General features: G+C 50.0%; 1 protein-coding gene across 1 annotated transcript; it reads right to left on the bottom strand.

Annotated features, from left to right (window-relative positions):
• Positions 1 to 10: 10 nt before the first annotated feature.
• Plk1 (polo like kinase 1) lies at positions 11 to 10919 on the bottom strand. The gene is made up of 10 exons (XM_038331408.1): positions 9801 to 10919; positions 8934 to 9102; positions 7972 to 8116; positions 7258 to 7351; positions 5584 to 5803; positions 2102 to 2257; positions 1263 to 1340; positions 891 to 1045; positions 605 to 787; positions 11 to 502 (listed from the first exon to the last, which is right to left on the bottom strand). The coding sequence occupies exons 1-10, from the start codon at positions 10206 to 10208 to the stop codon at positions 296 to 298; spliced, it is 1815 nt and encodes a 604-aa protein (XP_038187336.1). The 5' UTR covers positions 10209 to 10919; the 3' UTR covers positions 11 to 295.
• Between the last annotated feature and the right edge of the window lie 1237 nt (positions 10920 to 12156).

The raw sequence follows: 12156 nt of genomic DNA, 5'->3' as shown, positions 1-12156 counted from the left end.
AAAAAAAAAATGATGTACATATATTTAATGTATATAAAGCTAAGAAAAGGACAGTCCCAAATTCAATAAAAATATCTATACAATTGATACAGAGGGCTGAGGGCAGGGGAAGAGGTTGTAAACCCATACCCAAACATGTACAAAAATAACTTACACAGCAACCCCTTCAAGGGGGGCACTGCTCCCCACCCAGCCCCCAGGGCCAGGGGCACTGAACAGCAGCCCCAGGAGCCTAGCAGTGTAGGCCCAAACAGAACTTGTAGAGTGAAGGGGAACCAGTCCGAGGGACAGAGGCTTATGAGGAGGCCTTGAGGCGGTTGCAGGCAGAACGTGAGCTCAACAGCTTGTCTACCATGGTGCGGGCATAGCGCAGCCGGCTAGCCAGCTCCTTGCAGCAGCCATATTCCTCCAGGAGGCTCAGGCGGTATGTGCGGAAGTCCCTCTTCTCATCGATGTAGGTCACTGCTGCCATCAAGGGGCACAGGATAAGCTTGGTGTGGTCCTAGGAGGCAAGAAGTGAATGCGTGAGGAGCTCAGCTGGTGCCTGAGGTGGAGGCAAAAGGGGAGGAAGGCACCCCAGCTGTAGGCCCCGGCCCCTGCACACCTGGAAGAAATTAATCTGCACGGTGCCGTTGCTGAGGTGCAGGACGATGGCGCTGCGTGTGCGGAACCATGCCCGCAGGTAGGGCAACCGAGCCAGCTCATCTCCTTCTCGAGGCGTGATGTTCGCCCCTGCCTTCAGCAGGTGTTCACTCATGTAATTCCGGAAATACTTGAGGAGAGTGATCTGGTTGGGAAAAGTTGGGGTCAGGATTGCAGAATGAGGGTCTGACTCCGCGGCAGCCCCCATATCCTGCCACACCATCCACCCCTCAGCAGCCAGTGCTCACCTTCTTCATCAAGGAGTTCGGGTGAGAGCTAACGGTGAGGTAGGACTCTGTACCATCGCGTTCTATGTACTGTAGGCTGTCACCGTCGTTGTAGAGGATGAGGCGGGTCGAGTCATTGAAGAGCACCCCCACACTGTTGTCACACAGCTGGTACCCTAATGGCAGATGGAGGGCTATCTCAGAAAGGCTGGAGGAGGCGGGCAAGAGCCTGGGCATAGCCCAGTAGTAGAGTGCTTGCGTAAGGCCCTAACAATTCTTGGTAACATAGACACACAGAGACACGCATACAATACAGACATCACTCACTCGTCCACTCAAAAGCTACCATGGCCACACCATCCCCTGCCCATCCCACATTCTGGAGACACATACCAAGTCCATACTTGTCCGAATAGTCTACCCACTTGCTGACCCAGAAGATGGGGATGCACGCAGGATCCTCAGCCTCCTCTGGGATAGAAACAGAGCACTGGTTAGGCCAGTCCCTTCTCCTGTCTTCTCAGGCAGCCCTCCTCGGGGCTGGAAGGGTACCCCATGAAGCCTGGGGAGGAGGCTGACAGCACAAACCTAGACACCCAAATGGAAAACTGCAGCCCAGGACGACAAGTCCCGCTTCATTAAGTGGGTCCCTTTACCCTGGCCCAGGAACTGTGGTAGGTGCAGACAGGAAAAGAAAACCCCAGGCTTCTGGAAGGGCCCACGTTCCAACCACAGGGATGAAGAGTGATCAAAGCCTCTAAGCTGCTCTGTCATTAGCATCGGGGCTGATAGAAGCCAACTGCCCCAGATCAAAGTGATGAAGAACTGAGCAGACCTGACAGCTCCTGCAACGCTAGAACTAACTCAGTGCATACAAATATCCACTGCAAAGACACAGGTGTGTTGGGAAGAAATGCTATAGAGAATTGAACCAGGCTGGGAGTGCTGGCAGTGGGTATCAGGCTGGTGGTGGCAGACACAAAGCCCTGAGGCTGGAGCTAACCGAGGGATTAAATTCCCTGGGCAGGAAGGAGACACAATAGATGCAGCTATGCAGAGGTGACCTACCACCTACTCACAAAATGAAGTGGAGCAGAAACAGGCAGAAGGCACACCAGGGAGGCCCTTGGGTGTCATGCTAACGCATCTGGATTTTGAGCTGTAGAAAATGGGTGCTCTGCTGATCAGGATGCCCAGCCTCCTCCAGATGTGCGGTCCCCTACGGTACTCACCTTGCCGCACCAGCCCTCGCTCCGAGGGCTTGGAAGCATTGACACTGATCAGCTGCTGCAGCAGGTCACTAAGGTGGCACTCGATGGCCTCACTTGCCTCACGAACCACTGGTTCTTCCTTTTCCCGGGAACGGTCAGGCAAGGGGTTCTCTACACCTGAGAAGGTGACATGGTCATTGGCCAGGCACAAAACTGGGGGAGGGAGCACAGAACTGCCTGTCACAGCTCGTACCCATGAATGCACTACTGTGGGGGACTGAGTCAGTACCAGGTTTATGGGTCAGGTATGTGGTGCTTACTGAGAGGCCACAAAGCCTCAGGTGCTCAGGTCTCTGCTCCAACAGCCTGGCCTTCCAGGACAGTAGCTGTCGCTGTCACTCAGGGAGGCAGCATAAAGGCACCAATTCAAGCAAAGATTGAAGGACATCTTGTGCATCCAGAAAGAAGGGATGAAGCAGTGTAACCCTTCTGCTTTGCGTGCTCACAGATAACTGAATCTAAGGAAGTACACACTGAAGCATTAAGTTGGCCTACGGTGGCTGGAGGCATGCTGGTCACTCTTGCAGTCCTACGCTTGAACAATTCATTTCCCCAAACCAGCATGTGTTGGTTCTTCTGTGAAACAGAACATTTCTTAAAATTTTAATTAAAAACAACAAAAATCCCACCATGCTATATTAAGAATTTAAGTGTGAAATAAAATCATCAAGATCTGATTTTAAAACTAGTCAAAAAGGGGCTGGAGAGATGGCTCAACCATTAAGAGCACTGGCTATTCCTGTTAAGAACCTGGCTTTGGTTCCCAGCATTCACATGGGGCTCAGAACTACCTATATCTCCAGTTCCAGGGGACCCAACACTGTCTTCTGGCTTCTTTGGTCACCAGGCTTACACACACACACACACACACACACACACACACACACACACACACGCAAAACACCCACACACAGTAAAAACAACAACAAAATGAGTGTTTGCAGAACATGCAAAATCAAGCCTGTCCAAATATAACTATTGGAAATGGAGGAGGACTACCCCAGGAACATCTAACACATTATACAATTCTTTACCTTTAGATAAGCTTGGGAAACGTCTATAGAACATTCTCTTTCTGTGCTATTTTATTTTATTTTTAAAAGATCCTTAGAGCCGGGCGGTGGTGGTGCACGCCTTTAATCCCAGCACTCGGGAAGCAGAGGCAGGCGGATCTCTGAGTTCGAGGCCAGCCTGGTCTACAAGAGCTAGTTCCAGGACAGGCTCTAGAAAGTACAGGGAAACCCTGTCTCGAAAAAAAACAAAACAAAACAAAACAAAACAAAAAAAGATCCTTAGAATAGCAGTATTTTAATCGCCCCACCCCCCCAAATAAGATAGGAATCCCTAAGTCCCGCACTACAGGAAAGGCTAACAGAAAAGGGAGCTCGGCGGTAGATCAATTAGTAGAGTGTTTGTCTAGTGTGAAGCCCTGAACTAAGATTCTCTGCTCCCTATAAACTGGGCTCAGTGGCCCATACCTGTAATCCTAGTACTCAGAGGCAGAAGGAACAGAAGTTCAAGGTCATCCTTGGCTACTGTGAATTCCAAGCAGCCTGGGCCATATGAGACACTCTCAAAAATTAAAAAGGAAAAATAAAAATTACAGTAAGTTGCTATACCAACACCCACGTGTGGATGCTAAAATTGGTGGGCAACAGTTTTTCAAACAATTTCCTGCAAGACACTTATCAATTACTGAAGAAACAGCATCTGCAGCGGAGATGGACTAGTCTCCCTGGCACACAGAGAACAGCACATTCCCCATGCAGCATTCTCGCTCAGAAGGCAGCCCCTTCCCTAAATCATGAAGATGCAACAAATCCAGCAGAAAATACACTCATCAGCACCCTCTAAAAGAGTCAAGGTCACAAGACATAAGGATAAACCCAGAGACTGTCACAGGCTGGGAAGAAACTAAGGAGCCAAGGTCACTAAACGCCTCGTGGGGTACTGGCTTGCATCCTGGTACAGAAAAGGTAATGTTAAGGTGGAATCTGATTGATTGACGTAGGGCTGGAGTTTGTTGACAGGATTATCTTGTGTTAACATTTAGTTTTGGTAATCATTCTATGGTGGAGAGATGCTGACTGTGGAGGAAGCTGGGGGGAAAATACATGGGAATCAGCTCTATTTTGTTCCTAACAGTTTTGTATACCCCTAAAATTATTCCAAAATAAACCAAGTCATTGAGACAGGGGTTAGGCACATATTTGTAACCCCAGCATTTGAGAGTTCAAGATTGGCCTGAACCAAACCACCAAAACCAAGACTAAATCATCACGTTATTTGCATAAAAATGTAAATCTAATTGTAACAGACAAACTGAAAATTTTATATTAAATTGGTGATATATCCACACAAAGAAACAAAGCCCTTCACGCTGCTTCTCAAAGACTATAACCCTTAATGAAATATATCAAGGACAAATAAAATTGCAAGATAAAAAAGTAATGCTAAATGCAGCGGCACACTCCTATAAGCCCAGCACTGGGAAGGGGGTGAGTGTGAGGCAGGAGATTTCAAACCTGAGGCCAGTCTTAGCTTTATAGCCTGTCTCAAAAACAAACAAAAATAACAAGAACAAAAAAGGAAGGAGGGGGGGCTGGAGAGATGGCTCAGAGGTTAAGAGCACTGGCTGCTCATCCAGAGGTTCTGAGTTCAATTCCCAGCAACCACGTGGTGGCTCACAACCATCTGTAATGAGATCTGGTGCCCTCTTCTGGCATGCGGGCATACATGGAGGCAAAATGTTGTATACATAATAAATAAATAAATCTTAAAAAAAAAAAAAAAAGGAAGGAGGGAGGAACAATAAGTACAAAACAAAACAAGAATGCTACCAAGTAAGGCAGCTCACACTAGGGAGGCAAAGGCAGGCAGGTATCTCTTGAGTTGGAGACCAACCTGAGCTACACAGTCATATCTTGTCTCAGGGGGAAAAAAAAGAAAAATAGAAAAAGAAATTGTTAAGACAATATGGAATTAGACTAATGGTCACCGTCCTGAAGGTTATGCTGGTGTCTGTCATGTCTGTTTTCAAGTATACACTGAAGTACTACCAGCAAAGGAAAGCTCGCTCTCCAGCAGTTAAGAGAAACATATAGGGCAGTCCTGGCTCACCAGGCTGGCCTTGAACTCAGAGACCTGCCTGCCTCAGCCTTCTAATGGAACTAAAGGTGTGCACCACTACTGCCCGACAATGTTAGGGACTTGTAAAGGTAATAAAAAAGAATTTCCTGGGCTTGGTGTTCACTTTTTCCTTCTTGAGCCCAGTGGATTGATTCAGTCTGTTTTTCCTGCCAAGGCCAAGTGGCAGAAGAACCCAGGGACCAGACCTCAAGGATAGGACCCAACTCTGGGGGCAGAGAAAGGCACATGCACCCTGAAATGCACCCTGGAAATCGGGGCTCCCTGGGGTCTACCCTACTGAGCCCGAGCTTTACCTTTATTGAGGACGGTGAGAGGCTTCCTGCTGTTGGGGTCCAGGCTGCTGGGAGCTATGGAGAACCTGGGTGGGATGGTGAGGCAGGTGATGGGGAGACGGGCGGGGATATAGCCAGAAGTGAAGAACTCGTCATCAAGCAACTCATGAATGGTGGGGCGAGCAGTGGGGTCTGTCTGAAGCATCTTCTGGATGAGGGCGGTGGCCACGGGATTGATGTGCTGGAGTGGAGAGGCAGAGCCTAAGTGAGATGAGATGGGGACCCCACCTGGCATGTGGCTACTCCTGTCTCAAATATACCATAGCTCAGTGGCCAGGAGTTCCACCAGGCCCTACGCCCTCAGCTTTAGCAAGAACCAATGTCACCCTACTGGTGAGAAGGACCATTTCCTGCCCGTTGGCACTCAATATTAACTTGCGATGATTTCCCCATCTTGCCTTTGCAAAGGACGTTTAGTTATTCACCACCAGAGGGGCACCTGAGAGCCTAGGTTCCCAGACCTGTGATGAAATCCTAGTTCCATCCCCTTGATTCCAGCTATGACAAATAGCCTGGGCTTTCTGGGCCTACCAATGCATTATCTATAGGATGGAAGAGGGGCACCACACCTGGGACACCACCAGGTAGGATACCTGGTTTGTGGGATAAAGCCTAGCACAGGCCTGTCGGTCAGAGCAGTAACTCTATGCTTCTTATACACCAGGAATATATTCCTGCTCATTAGTTCATTTGGCCCTCACAAAAACACCTAAGGACTCTCTTTTCCCTCTCCCTCTGTATAATCTGAATTGAGATGGGATGTCACTGTGTAGCTGAGGCTAACCTGGAACTTGTGATCCCTCTGCCTCAGCTTACAAATAGCAAGACTACTCCACTATTAGGCCTCACCTGTAGATGAAGAAACAGGCTCAGAGGAGTAAGTGCCCCTGTCTGAGAATACCCACAGCCTAGCTGATAAAACCATAAACTTAAACCATATGGACTTAAACCATAGCAGTCCAGCTGGTTCAAGCCAGTCCATGCTGCCTGCAGTGAGCCGACCTTCTGTGGCATAGCTACTCATATTATATACAAGTCAAGGACACCAACTAGGGAGTGGCCATATGTCCCGTGTGGACCTAGTCCCCAGAAATGGGTTATCCCTTCAAACAGATTTATGCCACCAGTTGTGAAAATAGATGTCATTTTGTCATAGGATGCCCTTGAGGAAACTCCCACTTTGCAGATGGGAAGCCTGGTTCACAAGAGTCAAGCCATCACCTGTTAAACACAGCTCAGCTGGGCGGAGATGGTCCGCGTTCCATGCTTAAGCGTGTCTGCTCCTACTCCCTCCTTTTCCCCCTGCGCCTTACATCCATTCAGGAAGTTGGGCACAGGACTCAGTTGACAGAGTGCTTGCCTATAAGCACAAAGCCAAGTTCCACTCCCATTCTACCATAAAGCCAGCATGGTGGCACATGCCTATAATCTCAACACTTGGGAGGAAGAGGCAGGAGAATCTGATGCTCAAACTCAACATGCAGTGAGAAAGACCAGCCTTCAGACATACGTTCTCCACGGATATACTAGAGGCAGGGCAGGGCTGACCCATCTCTGATCCTAGGATATGGCGGGCTGGGCTCAGTGAACAGCTTTTGGGTGAAACATAAAATTAAAACATTCTGGTGTCATCACCTTGGGGATACTGTATTCGTTTTTCTTGATCCGGAGGTAGGTCTCTTTTAGGCATGAAGTCTCAAAAGGTGGCTTGCCCACTAGCAAGGTATACCTGGAGGTACAAGGAAGGATTTTGCTTAAACTCCCAGGAAAGTCCAAATGCATCCCCTGATTAGGAACGGATGGGATGATCTCCAAGTCTGCCCAGTGCCATAGTGACCAATGGCTAGGACAAGCCCTCAGAAGAATGCAGGTGACAACACTTGGATACTAATAGGTCAGGGACCCCCCAGCTCTGGCCTGTACTAATAGAGGACTCCAGAGGCCACCGTGATGGGACTTCTGCCTACCCAGCAGCCTTTCTGCTGACCTAATTCTCTCATTAGTGTTTCTAAAGCTTTATTGAAAGTCAGCCAGAGATTAAATTAAACCCAGGTTCAGAACTGAGATTCCACATTCCTAACAAGCCTCAGGTGTTGATGGTTTGGGTGTGTGCATGGAGCTGGAGAAAGAAGTATGGAGACTTTCTTGTCCCTTCCCTGGACCGTAAGTCCAAGCTACAGGAATCCTACAGCCTACACCAGATAAGGAAACAGGGCTTCATGTGGGCAGCCTGCTCTCTGAAATAGCCTTTGTATAAGGAAGCAGGATCCAGAGGGTAAGGTCACCTGGGCGAAATGCCTCAGAAAGCCCCACAAGACCCAATAGCTCCCGTGCCCATTTCCAACTTACATGATGCACCCGATGGACCACACATCCACCTCAAAACTGTGTCCCTTCTTGCTCAGCACCTCGGGAGCTATGTAGTTGGGAGTGCCGCATAAGGTCTTCTTTCGTTCCCCTTCATATTCCACTTTGGTTGCCAGCCCAAAATCCCCTGGGACAAAGGGAAGAAGAGAGGGTGCTCAGCTGCCAGGTCCGGGCAATCTGTGGTTGCAGACCGCTGCTCGGGCCTGACCAATGAGAGCCAGGGCCTGGAGACTCCCGTCTGTTCCCCGAACCTTCCCCACTGTGCTGGCCCTGGATGGCCCCCCACTGCCCTGTACACTCTGTACTCTGTGTACTCTAGATAGTAGGGCTAGGGTGGTAAGATGGCTCAGTAGGTAAAGGTGCTCTCCACTAAGACCGATGACTTGAGTTGACCCTGCCACCCACACAGTGGAAGGCGAGAACTGACTCCCAGTAGTTACCTTCTAGCCCCACCCCCCACATAAAGGAAATTTAAACCGCATAGGAGAACAGAACTGGATGCAGCAGGCAACCAAGGAAATATTCTTCCTGACTGCTGATGGTCAAGTTTAAAAAGGGTGACGGGGTATAGGGACTGAGACAAATCCGTCTCAAGAGGACATGTAACTTTTTAGCTCAGTAAACAGACAGCCGAGGGAGTGCAGCCAGTTTTGCTCCACAGCGTCTCTCCAGACCTCCAGTTTAAACAGGAAGTTGATTGAGATAGACCAGGCTCAGCACTATGAGATAGGGTAGTGTTCGGGGAGCCACCCCCAAGTGCACCATTATTTTCAAAACTACTGTACTGCGGTACACAAATCAACACCAACAGCAAAAAACAATGCATCTGAAGGCAAGACACATTTCCCACCCGCCTTCCATTTCTCTGGCTCCCATTCTCCCAGAGTTCCCCTCCTTGCCACCTCTTGTACTGGCACCAGGCACCGGCAGGTCCAGCATCTTACCTATTTTCACCTCCAGATCCTCGTTCAGGAAAAGGTTGCCCAGCTTGAGGTCCCTGTGAATGACCTGATTGCGGTGCAGGTACTGGCAGCCCAGAACTATCTGCCGCAGATAGTAGCGCGCCTCGGGTTCCGTCAGCGCTTTCCTCCTCTTGTGCAGCTCCAGGAGGGACTGAGGAAGAGGGAAGACATTACTGAGGCCCAAGGAAATGGATGGGCAGCTGGATGTGGCCAGGACTAGGCCCTCGGGAGTCAAGTGTAGACGGATGTTTTCTGCCTCAACCGCCCGGTCCCAAATATCACTCTAGGCCTGCTACCAGCTAACTCTTCCACTTAAATTAACCCGTATTTCTTGTGTCTTGGCAGGCTCCTGATAGTTCTGCCCATACATTGGTAGCTATCATTCACAGAACCTTCTCCTGTTAACTCTTGCCCATTACCCAGAGTCTTCTCTCAACACCACTCTCGATTCCCTATCTAGGGGCTTCCTCCAGGGAGGAGACCCTCTCCTTTTCCTGAAAGCCCTGAAGTCTGACTCCAAACAGCCTCTTCTCCCTCCCCCACTCCGGAAGTTCTATATCCGCGGCAGCCGTAGCCTGGGACCCTTGTTAACCACTTTAAACACCCGTTTCCTTTACCTGTTCACAGCCTAGCGTGCAGGATCCATGTTCCCTAATAGCAACAGGTCCTGGGCTCCGCTTGCCCTGAACCCTGGCCTCCGCTTGCCCTGAGCCCTGGCCTCTGCAGCACCGAGTGCCAAGTACCCTCACTAGAAACCCAAGTACTCCTCTAGCCACTCCCAGGAGTCGGTGCCTCTTTGCCAGCAAGTTCCCGGTGTGGGCGCCCCAGCCCCGCAGCAGAAACACTCACCCTCCTGCGACAGAGCTCCAAAACCACAAACACAAAGTCGCTGTCTTCGAAAAAGCCATGGAAGCCTACGACGTGTTGGTGTGCAAGGCTGCGGTGAATTGAAATCTCCATAGACATCTTCTCCTTCTGGTGGGGCTTGAGAAGCAACGACTTAGGCACGATCTTGCCTGCGAACACCTCCTTTGTGTCTGCGTCTGAGATCTCGAAGCATTTGGCAAAACCTCCTTTACCCAGAAAGCGGCCCCGTACATACTGGCGCCGGCTGCGTGGGTCCACTAAGATCTCCGGAATCTCCTTCGACAGCGGGGCGGCCACTGGAGCACCGGGAGCTGCATCCCCCGGGACTCCAGCTTTCCCGAGGTCGGCTGGTGCTCGAGCCAGCTTTCCAGCTTTGGCCGCTGCATTCATGCTCCTAGATTTTCTCCGCGGACCTGGCCCGGCCGGTGCAGAGGATCTTGCCCTGCTCCGCTCCTCCCCGAATTCAAACGCAGCGCTGGGAACGTTACAAGGGCCTGCGCGTTGCTGATTGGCCGCGGGGATTTAAAATACAAACCCGCCCAGCGCGCGGCACCATGGGAGTGCTCTATGGCGCAGCCGCCTTTAAACCCCACCAACTTGCAACTGAGAAACTTGATGGGCAGGGACTTTAGGATTGAATGCACTTGGGATAGCCTGGGAAACCAGAACGAACGGGATACGCAGAAATCCCCAGGGAGACAGGATTCGGTCCTGCTTTCTGCTCCTCGACCGGGTAATGCTCATATGGTTCATCTGCGCCTCCTCTGGGGGGGGCTTCCTCCACCCCACTTGACTTTCTAGATCTGAAACTCCAGGCCTAGAGATAGCTTGGCTGGGCACCTTCGCCCTCGACCGCCCTCTCCCCGGCTAGCCTAAATAAACCCAAACCTGAACAAACCCAGCACACCTGGCAGACAGATAGAGCTTAAGAACGTATTAGACCGGCCCTCTGTGGCAATCACTGCCCCAGAGCTGAACGGACCTCAAGCCTTCACCAGGAAAACCCAGAGGCCAGCAGTACCTGCTACACCCTGGAACTCCTTAGGAGGGGCGGGAGTTCAAGATTACAAATTAGCCTTAGGTCAGCCTCAGCTACCTGAGACCTTCCCCTACCACCACCACCACCACCACCCCCCGTTCCCCACCCATCAACCCCCGCCCACCAGGAAAGAAACTTCCCAGGCCCGACCTGCAGGTCAAACAAGACCTTCAGGTGATTCCTAGCGCGATTAAATGTAAGCAGCACCAGACATCCTGCCCGCGAAACAAGAAGGTTGCCTGGCTTGTCCTGAGTTGGCTCACCCAGAGTCCCAAATAGAAAACACGTATTTTTTAGTCAGGGAGGGGGATGGCTGGTTGGAAGAGTGCTAGCAAAGCAGCAGGGCCAAATCTGCCCAGCAGGAGAATTCTGTTTGGCCTTCATTAAAAGAAAAAACATTTACAACATGTAAAAAGAATGGCACAGAGTGCAGGTGTGTGGCTTTCCTAAAAACAAAACAAAAAACATCAACCCTGGCCGCTGTTAGCCACTTGCCTGTCTGACTTCTGTGGAAACTTTGAACACACCACGCAGGTACTTGACACCCAGTCAACTGCTTTTGCCACCCAGGACATGGGAATAGCTGCATACAAAATGGACTTTGCACCCAGATAACAGCTGGCTTTTTTTTTTTTTTTTTTTTTTTTTTGGTTTTTCGAGACAGGGTTTCTCAGTGGCTTTGGAGCCTGTCCTGGAACTAGCTCTTGTAGACCAGGCTGGCCTCGAACTCACAGAGATCCGTCTGCCTCTGCCTCCCGAGTGCTGGGATTAAAGGCGTGCGCCACCACTGCCCGGCTAACAGCTGGCTTTGATTCTGCTCAATTTTCTGGTGTGTAGCACTGGGCAAATTTACTCAACTCTGATAATTAGTTTCGTCCTCTGTAAAATGGGTTGTAAAAATCCTTACTTTATTGAAAATTAAAAGCATTAAATGTTTCCTGCTGAGTGCCTGGCATTCCACAGATGCAAAATAAGAATGATTTTTCCAGGCTGGAGAGGAGATGGCTCAGCGTTTAAGAGCACTGACTGCTCTTTCAGAGGTCCTGAGTTCAATTCCCAGCCACCACATCTCATAATGAGATCTGATGCCCTCTTCTGGTCTGCTAGAGGCCGAATACTGTGTACATAATAAATAAAACTTCTTTTTAAATGATATTCCCCCTCCCATCTCTTTTTTGTGGTAGTCTGATTATAAAGGTAAAATTTGCTTCATCTTACTGTAAACCTAAAATGTGTCAGAAGCTGTGTTTTTAACGACAGGGTTCCTACTCAGGGTCTTGCGCTTTCGAAAGACAGTGC

Source organism: Arvicola amphibius, chromosome 1, assembly GCF_903992535.2.
Source record: "Arvicola amphibius chromosome 1, mArvAmp1.2, whole genome shotgun sequence".
Lineage (NCBI taxonomy): Eukaryota > Metazoa > Chordata > Mammalia > Rodentia > Cricetidae > Arvicola > Arvicola amphibius.
The sequence above is the reverse complement of the archived record's forward strand: the minus strand, read 5'-3'. Positions and strand labels throughout refer to the sequence as shown.

Coding starts and splice junctions, on each gene's coding strand:
- Plk1 (XM_038331408.1), bottom strand. CDS start 10,208: ATGAATGCAGCGGCCAAAGCTGGAAAGCTGGCTCGAGCACCAGCCGAC. Junction 7,352..7,971: donor TGGTCCATCGGGTGCATCAT/GTAAGTTGGAAA, acceptor TTGTACCTCCAG/GTATACCTTGCTAGTGGGCA. Junction 1,046..1,262: donor TTCGGACAAGTATGGACTTG/GTATGTGTCTCC, acceptor ATCTGCCATTAG/GGTACCAGCTGTGTGACAAC.